The sequence below is a fragment of the Crinia signifera genome, chromosome 1, assembly GCF_055691185.1.
Source record: "Crinia signifera chromosome 1, ASM5569118v1, whole genome shotgun sequence".
Lineage (NCBI taxonomy): Eukaryota > Metazoa > Chordata > Amphibia > Anura > Myobatrachidae > Crinia > Crinia signifera.
This window is the reverse complement of record NC_139217.1, coordinates 123,436,242-123,451,471: the sequence shown is the minus strand read 5'-3', so window position 1 is coordinate 123,451,471 and position 15,230 is coordinate 123,436,242. Positions and strand designations below refer to the sequence as shown.

The following is a 15,230-nucleotide window of genomic DNA, read 5'->3' as shown; positions in this document are numbered from 1 at the left end:
ATTCTTCACCATTAGAGCAGTAAAATTCCAGAACTCATTGCCAGTGGGGGTGATTACAGCATCTACTGTTAATGAATTTAAATCAAAACTGGATACATTTTTGGCCACTAAGGGAATCCTATAGATATGACTTATTCAAGTCAGTTGTTACAAATTAGATAGGTTGAACTCGATGGACCGTCTTTTTTCAGCCTTAAGTACTATGTTACTATATTTGCTTTAATAAATAAGCCCCATAATGCTTTTCCACGCAGGAAAGCAATTATTAGCAATATTCTTTGTCAGTAAATCAGCTAGAAGCACACTGCAAGGAACCTTTGGCTCCCTAAAATTGCAGAAAAGAGAATTATTTAAATAGGAGTTTTACATATATTTTCAATATATCAATATTTTTACATATACATTTGGGGTGATAACATTTCACCTTATATTTAAACTTCAAGACTGACCATTTATTCCTACTGCAAGTGCATTTTTAGACTTATTTTGTTACTCTCATTCTATCTATGCGACTCAAAGGCTACTAGCCACATTGAGACTGCTTGAATGGACTTTGCATGATGTGCTTATTGCCAATTGGTCAGCAGTGTGTCTCTGACACGACTCTCCTCCAACTCCCTTTATCAGCTATCCAGCTGCACACCGCCATAACAAGGAAGGAAACATCTGGGGGCTGGATGTTTCTGCTCTATTCCTAATCTCTCGCACGCTGTTCTGCCAGCAGCACTGTTCAGCATTAAACTGATTTGACTTACACAGCAACTAATCCATTAAGATGGTACTTAACTCATGTCAATCTAGCCAGTAATTGAAATATGCCGAAGACAAAGTATTATTAGACAAGTGCTAATATTCTGTAAAAAAATAAATATGCCTCCTCATACGTATTCAACTTGTAATTGGAAATACTCCATCTTTCATTCAAACCAGTCATAATTCAGTCTTCTGGTATTTTTAATTCTGTTTAACAGTCTGAAGCATTAATTTAATAAATAAGAGTAATACATATTAATGAAGACCATTTGATATGGACTCCGTATATTGATACAAATCACAATAGAGGGGACTTTTATACTGATGTATATTCATACATCACACAAGGGGACTTTTTGTTCGACAGTTGGTTAGGCTAGGATTACCCACAGTAGGTGTTCCGATGGAAAGTATTGGAATGAACCAAAACAGATTATAAGCCTGACTCAAAGTTGGGCTTTGCACCGATGGAGTTGTGCCAAACATAACATCAGCCTTTTCCTGGTGCAGGTAGCTGCGTTGGAATGTACAAGCAGTGAGATGCCCACTTGTACTGCGTCCATGTGTCTGTGGTTCCAGAGAGACCACCATCAGTGCACCATCATGTCCAGCATTGACAGATGCACCTGCCTATGGCATGCGCAGTGTCTCCATCTGAGCCAGGAATCTGGTGAAGCAGCGCTATGTCTGAGAACGCGGTCTGCATGCAGTGACATATCTGCTACACTCCCATTGCATGACAATGAGACAGCCCTCTAAGCCACTTCCCAGGAAGAACCATCACTGTGCCTTGCCATCTCTGATGTCACACCTCCATATATACACACATACATACAGACCCATGTGCCGAGGCATTACAGAACTTGCAAATATGCACAACTGGGAAAAAAGTATAGCTGTTCACAGAATGCCATACAGTACATATATCACATGGCCTCCCCTCAAACATCTATGGTTCATACCAAATGAGTATATGGAGCCAGGTATGGGTCACTGGGTCGACCAACCAAATGTCGACATGCATTGGGTCGACATGGCTTAGGTCAACACCTGAAATAGGTCGACATAATTAAAAATTAAACAATGTTACTAATGATTTGTTACATGGTTCAAAATCGATCTGATATTATACCTGAGATTTTTTAGACATAAAGAATGATTTCCCGGTTCCTCAGCCTGAAGAAGTTTCTCCCACCTTGAGTTGTAGCACCAGGCTCTTTGCCGGTGGCATGTCACATAGGAAACTCACTAAGACACTGGAGCAAATGCATTAAGCCTTAAAAAGAGATAAACGCGAGGGTGATTAAAGAGTGATAAACGTCCAGCCAATCAGCTCCTAAATGCTGTTATAGGAGTTTGAAAAATGTGAGTTAAAAGGTGCCCATACATGGTGCGAGGGTGTTGTGCGGTGCGATGCGCACTCCCGCGGGCATCCCATCACACAGCGCATAACGTCTGTGCATCCTGTGCTTTTTGAACTAGGTCCCGATTGCATTGCACACAAATCACAAGGAGTGGCAATATAGTTCAAAACACACAGGAATATTGTACCGTGTATGGGCACCTTTAGAGCTAATTGCCTGGACGTTTATCACCCTTGCGTTTATCTCTTTTTAAAGGCTTAATACATCTGCCCCAGTAGTGTTTGAGCTTGTACAGCAGTAACCCAGGGGTTACAAGACACAGCATTTCTACTACCATAATTAGCTTTGGTTGATCTGCACTATTTTCCTTACACTCAAGTTACTTTATAGTCCTCATCAGCCATTCATACTACTTAAACTGGAAACACAATTTAGAAGCTGATAAGAAAGTATGGGAAAGGAGAGATAATTTTTAACAAGAGTTCCAGTAAAAAGTCTCAAAATAACTTAAGAAAAACGAGGAACTGGGTACAAAAAATGGCCTGTAGTAATTGAGGTGGAGACTCAATGCCTGAAAGGCTGTTCTGCTCATTACTGTAGAGTTAACATAAACCTAATTAACCCTAAGCACTGAAAGCATTGCATAACTCAGATGCCATGCTCACCAGCATAAAGAATCACATGGCTTGCCGAATGCAAGTGAAAATGCCAAATGGTTGTGTATTACTTGTGTTCCATACACCAGGCTTTGGCATTTTGAGTTTACAAAATGTCCTGTGAGCATTCCTAGGTGACTGCTTTGCTCTAAAAAAGGTTAGAACATCTCGGATCTCAGATGCTTCACATGATATTGAAGCCCTTTGTGGCTTAATGTGAATCTGTCAAGGGTATTTTGGCTTGGACAGAATTTTTTTATTTTTTATTTGTTTATTGGTAGATCAAAGTAAACAATGGAGACCTATACAGATAGAATAATAGACATATTAGAAGTCCAATAAAATTTTGAATGAGTCAGTAACCAATGAAACTAATAGTGATCCATTCGTAACAATTTTTAGGGAAGAAGAGAAATAATAGAAGAAAAAATGGAGGAAGTTAGAGGTGATAAACGTATATTAAAACTAAAAAGAAAATGTTTAAACATTTAGCATTCTAGAAATTGGATTACGGGGAGATATATCAAACCTCCTAAAGAAGATTAGTAGTCGTCCATGGCAACCAATCATTCTACATAGCATGTTACAGAATGTACTAGAGACATGCTAGCTCAGGCATTCCCAACCACGGTCCTCAAGGCACACCAACAGTGCAGGTTTTGTAGATATCCAGACTTGAGCACAGGTGACTTAATTAGTATCTGAGGGATTCTGATTAAACCACCTGTGCTGAAGCCTGGATATCACTAAAACCTGCACTGTTGGTGTGCCTTGAGGACTGTGGTTGGGAATGCCTGTGCTAGCTAGTAGCTGGTTAGTTTCAATGGGAAACTTCTCCACGTGTCCTCTTTAGAAGATTTGATACAGCTTCCCCCATGTCTACATATATTTACTTCAAACTTTTAGTATTCTGCCCTTTGAGCTTTCACTTGTATTGTGCTTTCTCCACATATGTCTTATTTCTGAACCTTGGGCAAGGACTTTCAGCTACTTATGTGGGATAAACCGTAGGGCCAACTCCACTGACCCTGATCTCCAGTTTCCCCATACTACTTAATAAAACTGCACAGTCATGAGTGAGATGGGTTTAAAGCAGATCAAATGAAATGTGTCAGCATCATAAAACGGCCTCCTCTGCATTAGATATAAGAGGAAACAGGGATTTGGCAGGCTGAGGGCCACACGTAATACTTCTTGTTCGTTGTATTACACTTTAATGGTACCATGTCATATTTAATGAACAGCAAAACATGAAAATAATCATTCATAGACTAAAATTCTAAATTGGGATGTGTTAGCTGGCAAAGGTGAAAGCAGATGGTGAGGGGGAAGAACAAAGTTATTACACAGGATTTGTACAGTGAACAAGGAGTACTGAATGCAACGTGTGAGTAGTTCTGCATATAAAAGGTAGAATATATGACTATACTTGGTGTACTCCAAACTCTCTCTCTCTCTGTCTGTCTGTGTACCCTTAATGGACATTCCATGCCTCGCGTTAACTCATTGCTACTTTATACTGCTCTTGTATACTGTATGTCAGCTTACTGCTGTCTGAACACGAACCCATTGTGAAACATACGTGTCAAGAACAGTTTTGAAGAAGTAAGAAAGGAATTGGCTGCTTTGGATGATAGTATTTATTTAAATTGTTTCTTTTCACTATTATAATAATCTGAAATTTTTCCAGTCAAAAATTAGTACATAAAACTACTTGTATTTTACATTATCTATCACTTAGAAAAGAGCTTCAATCGTCAGGTGGCAGTTATATTGAAGAAGGAATGTTGCTATGGGCAACTAATCAGTTTCTATCTATTATCTTCTAGAACAGGCATTCCTAACCACGGTCCTCAAGGCACACCAACAGTGCAGGTTTTGTAGATATCCAGGCTTCAGCACAGATGGATTAATCAAAATCCCTCAGATACTAATTAAGTCACCTGTGCTCAAGCCTGGATATCTACAAAACCTGCACTGTTATGGTGTGTACACACGTTATGCTGTGTACACACGATCCGATTTCCTTTCCGATGTTGACAATATAGTCAACATCGGATCAACATCGGATGCAGATCGCAAGGAAATCCATAAATTGTGATTGCTGATGTATGGGGCCCATTAGTGTAATGGGCCCCATACTTAAGCAATCACAATTTATGGATTTCCAGATACAGGGATTTTTTGGCCAGATAAATGGATTCTACAATCGATTTGACTTGCCCACACATTACTGATTTATTTCAGTGATCGGCAGATTTTTCCATCTAAAGATTGCATCTTCATATCTGGAAATTGCCCAATCGATTGTCATTTCAGCTGTTCATAATGTAAATAGATGAAGAAGACGAATTGAGAATGCCCACACATATAAAAAAGATCTGCAGATAATACCAGATTATTAAACATGTTTAAAAACCTGATTAAGCAATCGATTGGCGATTTTGATTGGGATTGCCAAAAGGGGGAGCCCACACATCTAAAATTAATTGTGGCAATCATCTCCATATCTGAAAATTGTCACAATTAATTGCTGATGTATGGGGCCCTTAAGTATTAAACGTTTACTTTCTACAGTGTGTGAGTACTGTATTTGTTTAAATAGTTCCTTTACAGGGGGAATATAGATACCAGCCCTTGTGATTTTCCAAGTACCGGTAAGCAGGGGAGGCTTACCAAGACCTGGGGTACTCTTGTAAAAGACCATAGCACTTTATTTTTAGAAATCCTCACTATTAACCTCACACCCACTAGCAGGAGGAGCAAGAGATGGTCCCAGGAGAACAGGCAAGTGGTTATCAAGTGTCCCGCGCTGTCTATTAGCTGCCCGCCATATAAAATTGCACAGCTACCGCCGCTATCAGTACACGTCAGCTATTGCCACCCACCAGGTCCTTCAGTGCGGAGTGCTTCAGTGGGACTGGGCATGATTTGTGCCTCCTGCTGCATTTTACACAGGCCAGTAAATGAAAAAAAAAAAATAATAATAATTTTATTTCATTATTTCAGTGCGTGGAATTACAAGGAATGTTGGCAAAGTGGGGAATTACTGGGGGCTTTGGTGGTGTCGGCAGCATTTGGTGGGATTACTGGGTGTGAAGGGTGTCGGCAGCATTGACTGGAATTACAGGGGGGGTGGCAGTTATTGCTTGATAAAAAAATTTGGTACTTGTGAGTTATCCGGGCGTCCGATTTTTAAATCGGGTCGGATCGGGACATCGCATCGCATGCGACCATCGGATGCGATGCGATGCGATGACCCGATTTTTCCATAGGAATCAATGTTAAAATGGACTGAGTCCATTTTAACATGGAATTCAATGGGAAAAAGGGTCCTTTTCATACCCCTACTATCCAAGTGGGCATGGAGTTGGATATAAACCTGTGGCGAGCGTAGCGAGCCACCGAGCCCGAAGCGTGGCGAGCGTAGCGAGCCCCGCGAGGGGACACGGAATACCGTCCGCTCGCCACGCTTCGGGCTCGGTGGCTCGCTACGCTCGCCACAGGTTTATATCCAACTCCATGCCCACTTGGATAGTAGGGGTATGAAAAGGACCCCATTTTCCATAGGAATCATTTTAACATTGATTCCTATGGAAAAATCGGGTCATCGCATCCGATGGTCGCATGCGATGCGATATCGCATCGCATCGCATCTGATTGTATGCCTTAACTTAAGGCATACAATCAAAAAATCGGACGCCCGGATAACTCACAAGTACCAAAAATTTTATGGTGTGCCTTGGCAATTTTTATATATTTTTTTGTGTGCCACAAATTTAAAAAGGTTGAAAATCACTGCCCTAAGGGGTGAATTCAATTAAGTTAGACTTAAGTATTCAATTGCGGGCAGTTTCACATTTTTTACTGATGCCGATTCCTTTTTTTTTTGGGGGGGGGGGGGTTTGTTTGAATTAGCATTGGCTGAAAAGGACTAGAAAAAACTAGAAAAAAAAAATGCCCGCACATTTGCATAAAACTTATGTTTTTCCGACTGTGACATTTTTTGACTAGTTGAAAAATCGCTATTTTGATTGAATAGGTTGATTCTAAATTCAACCTAAGCCAGCGAAGAGTGATGTTTTTTCGACTTGTCTAAATAACGGTACTTACAGTAATTTAATACTCCTCTTGCTGTATTAAGGATTTATATTCTTAGCTGCAAAGGATATGGTATCAGGGATAAGTTTAAGCATAACAATGCACATGACAAGTCAACTGTACTGTTAGAGTGATATAAGCCATGAATCATTAGACTGAATATGCTACTTTATACTAGTTCCTTTGCAATATAAATTACTAATCCACAATTTAGAGAATTAAGAAACAAAATTCTGTAAAAATTCTGTAGCCTGTTTAGACCCATACTGTATGACTTTTATTATGATAATGGTGTACCACACATTTAGGATTAGTATAACACATTAAAGAAAGACGCATGGCAAAGCTTAGTGGTAAAGTCCATGGCACACAAAACGGAGCAATTTAAAAATGGAAGTAAAAATGAGAGATGCATCTGAATAAAATGCCTTGATGTCATAAGTTTATATGATCCTTCTTGTGTTGCATGAAATATTAAAAACTTGATTATAGATTAAATAATTATCCTCCGCTTGCTCTATGGCCCCCTCGAATACGAATAATTGGCGGGTCGCTGATGTGACAACTCGGTTCGAGGTGCAGTGTGAAATCACCAAACCTTATAACCCTGGTTTGAGCAACCCAGCGATTTGACCCGGGTTAGAAGAAGAGTTAAACCCAGGTCACACTCTGGGCGGTATTCAATGAGGCTGATTCGCCAGGTTTTTATGGCGATTTTGTGCTGTAAGGCGAATTTCTGACTAAAACGGTGAATCACCCTATTCAATGTCCAGATGGCGAATACATTTGAAGGTTTTTTTCGCCATGATTCACCGAGTAGCAATCGCTATCTTTTTATGGTGAAGTGGAAGGTGAACTTTTAAAATAAAGTGTTTTGTTTTTTACAATTGGTGTCAAAAAATCTGGAATTTTATTCTGAGGAGGGGCATGCTATTTTTATTCATGTGCTGTAAGCACATGAATATATATTTAATAAAAAAAAAAAAATTCTTTTTTACACAGACCAGCCACCAGGGGGCCGGAGCCGAGCCGCTCATTAGATATTCATATATTCACTTCACCCGATCATTACATATTCATGATCGGGTGTAGTGAATATACCCGGTCCCCTGCTGGCACCCCCGGGGGGCAGCCTGTGCTGCCTGGCTCCCAGGGAGCCCACCTCCCCCCCACATACGTTCTGGGGCAGGCAGGGAGACTTCCATCTCCCTGCCTGCCACCGTCCTCAGGCTCCCTGCGGCGTTCGCCGCAGGAGCTCATATTCGCCGGTCAGGGGCAGCGAGCTCGTTGAATACCGGAACCGGCGAGGCTCCGGAACGCGGCGACCAGTGGCGAATGTGCAGCGAATCCTAAACAGGATTCGCTGCACGTCGCCAGTATTCACATTGAATACCGCCCTCTGTATAATGGGCGACTCGGGTTTAATGTGAATGCACCAGACCCGGATCGGAGCCAGGGTGTTTGCCATCTGAAAAGGGTTTATGTGAGTAGTCTCTGGACCTAGTTTCAGGATTGTTTCTACTTGATCCAGCTGTAACTATATTTCCAAAAACAATGGCATCTGTTGTACATTCTGCACTAACTATAACTACATCCATGGAGTGGACTTTGTGGAGTAACAACTTGATTTAAAAATCAAAGCTGGACATAAACTTTAGTGTCAGAAATTCATTCCAACATCGGAACAAATGCCCTTCAGCCCAGATTCTGCCTATACACTGAAACAATGTTAATAAAGGACAGACCAATCATATTCAACCCTCCATTAGCATATCACAAGACACTAGCGATATATATTACATAAAATGATATATATAGTAAGTGGGAAAAAATAGAAAAGGGTGCTAGGAAGAAATTTTGTTTACCTTTAACATTAAATAATTATATTTGTCAAAAGGAAAATATTAATACAGTGTGGACATTGGAAAAATTACCTGCAAAAGTATTAGCTTGGACTAACAAATCCGTACAAGCATGCATGTCAGCAAAGGCTCGGATTCCTAAACAGTTGCTTGGGTGAAGCTGGGATTCCAGGAACTCACAGCAGGTTTTCCGTACATCCTGTAGCTGCAAGAGACTGGCTGCTGGGAGAAGGACCTGCAAGTGGAAGAGCATCACAAACTATGCTGTAATCAGATTTCAAAAGTACATCCTTCCTCTGCACTACCGGCGACCCTTCACCTTTAATACAATTCATGTCCCATTTAAAACAAGAATAAAACAAACAATACATTCATATAACAAACATATGAGGGTACAGGAGGGTCCTCTAATTGTGCATATAGGCAGGAATGAGAAGAAACTGAAGGCAAATCCATGGGAGAAGACAAATGAAACATAAGAGGTGACAATGAGAAATATTGGGTGAAGATATGGACAGGATGCTGTCAGGATTCTGACAGTCAGAATATGGACCAGTGGCATAACTATAGCCCCACAGACCCAGGGGTCACTGGGAGGCGCTGATTAAGTGTGGGCGTCGGGGGTCTGCGGGGCTATCATGCGCTGCACTGCTGCTGGGGCCCCTCTGTTTGCCGCCGCCGGGACCCGCAGATCTACTTGTCTCTTGTCTGAGGTCCTGGGCGGCCGACGCCTCCTCTAGCATCCTGAAAAAGTGTCTGCTGTAAGGGGACGGACATTTTTTGAGGGTCATTTTCATTAACAAGCCTGCATGGAGGAGAGCCGGCCGGGACCACAGACAAGAGACAAGTAGATATGTGGGTCCCAGCGATGGTGGTGGTGGCGAGCAGAGGGGTAAGTAGCGGGGTTGAGGACAGGCTTTATTTTGGGGGGGAGGGGGGTGGACAAAATCTCCGGCGGGGGGGGGGGGGCGCCCAAACATAGTTATGCCACTGATATGGACAGTGGGATCCTGATGGTCAGAATAACAATGGATTCCCAAAGGTAAATTACAGGAGGAAAGGATTTAGGGTTAGGGTGCAGGCTAGGGTGACTGCAGTAGAGGTGGGTGAGGGTTAAAATAATTGACCAGAATCTGTCTGGATTATGGCGGTCTGGATGCCACAACCCATAATGAGATAAGTGGTTCTAATAGGAAAGTATTGTACGTCCCCAAATGTTTCTAACCGATACAAATTAAAGCACATTACATGAATGGAAACAGATACGCAGTACCAGATACTAAAGATCTTACTCAGTATATTTACCAATATAATTAATCTGATAAATAGTGTTACATTTTGATGTATTGTATCAAACAATATTTAGAAGAGGTTGCGTTATTGTAATTATACCCTATCTAGGTCAGACAGGCATTGAGTCACTACTCCAAAAGAATGTAGGAGTCTCCTAAGTAAAGTTCAAGAACAACTCCCAACAAAGACAAAAGTACAAAGGCAAACCAAACCAGATTCTCCAGTATCACTATAAACCTGTGCAAAAGACGGAGGATGGTTGGGTGCACAGCACTTCATCTGTGAAAGACTAATGATGGGAAATTGCAATACAACTATGACGAGGTGGATGAGACAGTTCTGGGCACCTAATGCTTGATACATTTAAATATAAAGTGTGTCTGATGTAACTAAAATATAATGTATTCTGTATTGAAATAAAGGAGTGATATATATAAATGGAATACTGTGCCTGGATTTACCAATCGTACAATCTAAGAAGAGCTGCAGCATCAACGTACATTGTACATGTATTTTTGTAAATAATCAATCTCCATTTAAGGGGGTATTCAACCCTGGCTGATCTTTTCAAAACTCGGAAATACCGACCAGGACCTATTGAAACTCGACAGTTTTCAGCCACGACTCACTGCTTTTTGAAAAGCCCAATCTGCATTGGTGGAAACTGCCACTAAACTGTAGAATTACCGAACAATTCTGCCTAAAGAGATGTGGATTTTCTGATCCACATCTTTCCAGACTTTCGGAATGTTTTCGAAAGTAGGCAAAAATAGAAAAACATTGAATAGGTTAAATGTGAATTTGATCTATTACAGTTGAAAACCTCACCTCTCCGCAACTTCAACATATCCTTAACTTTGCTGATCAGCTCTTACTGCAACCTTCTTCATTCACTGGCTAAACCTTACATATATAGAGCCGTTAATCACCCCTAGCCCATCTAGAACCCCAAGATCATCTCTGCGCATAGTTTCTCATACACACACTGCCACTCCTCTTCTGACTGTTGATTTATCTTTACTTTAGTTGACTCCTCTCACTCCCACCAAAATTTCTCCTGCAGCATCTTTGGTACTCACTGCCTTGTTCTATCAGAGAACCCAGCCGGCATCTCCCCACTGCCGGTCCATACTAGTTGCAGCAAGTTGCCACAGGCTTCCCACTGTACTTGTCTTTTACTGTCTGTGGTTTTAATACTGCATAATTCTAATAATACAAATACATTTAAAAACTTAGAACAGAGAAATCTTTTCTGTAAATGATTTTCTGTAAATGATTATTGTAGAATTGTTTTAAGATCACTATAGTAAGTCCTTTGAATAACTTCATTACAAAAATACACCACTATATGAAAGTATTCCACTTAATCTAATTGGACATTGATTAATTTCACCATCTACCATGGAGTATATTGGATCTATGGTCGGCAGTAGATTTGTAAGCATTTTATCACGGTGATAAATTTATACCCCGTGTTCATGCAAGGTCTTCCATTATGTGTGCTCCATTTTTTGACTGACCTACCACGACGTCTTGGAAAGACAAGCGACTTTCCTTGTTAGAAACATAGAATTTGACGGCAGTTAAGAACCATTTGGCCCATCTAGTCTGCCCCTTTTTTACCCTTCAGGTAATCTCAACCCTTTTTAATCCTTATTTCTTTGTAAGGATATTCATATGCCTATCCCAAGCATTTTTTAATTGTTCTAATGTCTTAGCTTCTACCACCTCTGATGGGAGGCTATTTCACTTATCCACTACCCTTTCTGTGAAGTAATTCTTTCTAACATTTCCCCTGAAATTTCCCTCCAGTTTCAGTTACTCACTATTTGGAGGTCATAAGTAGGGCCAAACTTATTGCCCACGTGCTTTCAAGGCCCATACACACTACATGATGTGTTCAGTGAACAATATTGTTGAACAGTTTCCCTTGAACTTCCCAGTGCCCTGGACAAATGATATTGTGCATAGAAACTGAATGATATGCCGAACGAGGAACGATCTAGCTAGAGTCTAATATCCACCTTTTTGTAAATGACATATCCAAAATTGAGCTGCATGTACAGACAACAGAAACCCTCATTAACGACCCGTGGGTTCGTTGCATTAACACTGTCCGTTATTTTGACCGATATTGAAAAAAGGAGCGATAGTGTTCCAAACTAGAACCATTTTATGTTGACGTTCCAAGTGCTTGTAAATTCCTCTACGTGGGGAACAGAAATATACAAAGAGGATGATAATGATACGTATCCTCAAATACCCGCATAAAGCAAGATCTTTCTATTCAGGAATTTTTAAACAGAACAAAACAATCATAATTTTCCTGTTCTAATAGGGTTCTGTTCATCTAATTTCTACATTTATATACTGTTAGGTCCATACAGTATAAATTTGTACACTGACAAGTTCCGTCATGTTTAACTTCACAGCACCCATAATGTCTCATCGTTTTTTTTTAGCCAAACCTGCAGACCAAAATAAAATATCGAACTTTATATCATCACGACTAAGTAGATGTGGGAGTAACGTAAATAAGTGAGGTGCTGGCAGAGCGGTGGCTGGTGCAATAAAGTTATGTTTATGTTCCAGCGCAGCATACATCACATGGATGTCAGAGAAGCGGTGAAGAGGAGCAGGCAGCAGAAGTTAAGTGCAGGCTGGAGTGCCGCAGGGAGAGGGACAACAGATGCAGAAACATTCAGAATGGATGGTGCTAAAGGCACAGGGCTGGGGAGACACAGGGATGTGTGTGTGTGTGTGTGGGGGCGGGGGGGTTGTTTATGCTAAGAGACTTAGGGAATTGAGGATGAGGCAGGTTCGATGAGCCCAGAGAGACAAAGGCAATGGTGTGGATGGAAAGGTAAAGGCAAGGATGGGGCAGGAGAATCATAAGAGGATGAGTGTAGGACCATGAGGAGAAAAGAAGTGGAGAAGGGGGTGGGGTCAAACTGATGTGGAGAAGTGGGCGGGACCGAAAGGTTAAGTGAATCAGGACAGAATATTACTGAGAGCAGCACAGCATGAGGCCAGCTTTGCTGTGTAAATGGCCGCAGGCTGCTAAGAGAGGTAGCTCGCAGCTCATCCATGACTTACCATAGGACCATGTACAAGTGGTACCACTGCAGCACCCCTGAATGTCATGGTGCGGAGCTTTAGGAATTACAACTGTATGAAGCCTCCTTTTATTCAAGAGACCAAGAGTAATTGCACAGTTGACCGAAAATGTGTTTCATGGACAGTTCTGGGCTATTCCTTTGTTATTTCTTCATCAATAAATCTGAAAAAGGTCTAGAGTTGATTCCAAGTACAGTATTTGCATTTAAAAGTGGTTTCTGTGAACCCACAACAAAATGTGGTAAACGGAGCTCTCAATGCCAGTGAAACAATCCATCCTTAGGATGAAGGGGAAAAAATCCAGATCTTAGGAGATGCAAAACCAACAGTTTGGTAGATTCGGAGAAAAATAGAACACTGGTGTGTTTGGACAACAAAAAGGCCTGGACATCCACAAAGGACAACAGTGGTGGATGATCCCAGTATCCTTTCCATTGTATAGAAAATAGCATCCAGCCAAGTGAAGTACACATTCCAGGAAGTAGGAATATTATTATCCAAATCTACCATTATGAGAAAAATTCTCTGTTGTGGTACTTCTAGAAGTCTGATCTGTATTTTAGCAGAGAGATACAGACCAAACCACAACAGACATCGCAGGCAGGAAAGAGGAACTGCGCAGATTTTGAAAAGGTGCAGGGTGCTAGAGTGCACACTGCTTGTCGATCTTTTGTCACTGGCATCCTTGTGCCAATTGACCTATTGGTGTTGACCTAGACACTATCTATCCAATATACCACTTGTCATTGACTGCAAAGGATTCTTGGCATAGTATTAAACATAAACATTTATGATTATGTTGATTTGTTCAATTGCATTTAAGCCCCTGAAAATAGGGAGTGGTGTATGGAAATGGTTGCAATTCCTAAATGTTTCATATGAAATTTTGTTCAACCCCTTCAACTAAAGCTGACAGTCTACTCTTTAATTGCATCTTTATTGTCTAATCTAAAATCTATTGTGGTGGCATACAGAACGAAATTCATAAAATAGCCATCCATCCTCAGCCATGCCGGCATAGGTGAGACGGCAAGTGTGACCATGTTTATGATATGAACATACATGCCATTAAACCATACAAACGATCACCTGGTACAACCACTCACAGCCAAGCGCACCATCCAGCATGAATGAGTATGGTTAAAAACAGGTTGGCACACACTCGTAATAATATTAGCAGCTGCCTGGGGTGTCCATCAAGTTAAATTATCAAATTCTTATATAGATGCACTCACCAGAGACTTGATATATTAAAAATCCATTTTATTAATCCATATGTATAAAATCAAGGTTTCAGCTGCTAAGCGCAGCCTTCTTCAGGACATGACCACTCCACTTTGTCTTCCAAGCGTAGTGGTCATGTCCTAAGGAAGGCTGCGCTTAGCAACCGAAACATCGGTTTTATACATACAGTATTTATATAATAAAGTTGAAGAGTGTGTGTGTGTATTTCTGTCGCACTGCGAACACACGGTGGCACTCAGAGCCGCCAAATTCATCAACCAGGTACCTCTGGACCGGTGGTGTGCACCTCAAAGCAGTTTGCCATCAGCGGGGAGTTCCGTTGCCACTGAGTGCGCAAGTGTCTCGGGCGCACGCGCCCCCCTGGCGGGAGCTGGCGGCTAGCGATGAGACGGGCTACATCTGTACATACACACACAGTACAAAACATAAGCACACAGAGCACACTACACACACATATATATGTAGCGCACCTCACACACTTACACATTGGACAGATACACACAACACAAATCCACATACACGACAACACACCCACATAAACATTGCACATAAACACATAACTCCCAACATGACCCTCACAATGCTCTGCTCCTGCACTTCCCTCTTAATGTGTGATTGCTATCACCTGTGTTGAAGCACCTTTCTTAGCAATTTACCTGTTCAACTCAGATGAAGGTAATCCTACATTAAGAAGAAAGTCCAGGAGCAGAGCATTGTGTCCCTCCTGGAGAGGGTCATGCTGGGAGGTATGTAAACACACAACACTACACACATATGTAGCACACCTCACATACTTAAACATTGGACAGATACACACAGCACAACACACACACATAACA

General features: G+C 41.3%; 1 protein-coding gene across 1 annotated transcript in view; it reads right to left on the bottom strand.

The window, feature by feature from the left end:
* KLHL2 (kelch like family member 2) overlaps window positions 1-15,230 on the bottom strand; it is a 94,401-nt gene that overhangs the window by 42,487 nt on the left and 36,684 nt on the right. Inside the window, exon 5 of the mRNA XM_083172895.1 lies at window positions 8,809-8,971. Within this exon, the coding sequence (XP_083029021.1) occupies window positions 8,809-8,971 (163 nt within the window). The remainder of the gene's footprint in view (window positions 1-8,808; window positions 8,972-15,230) is intronic.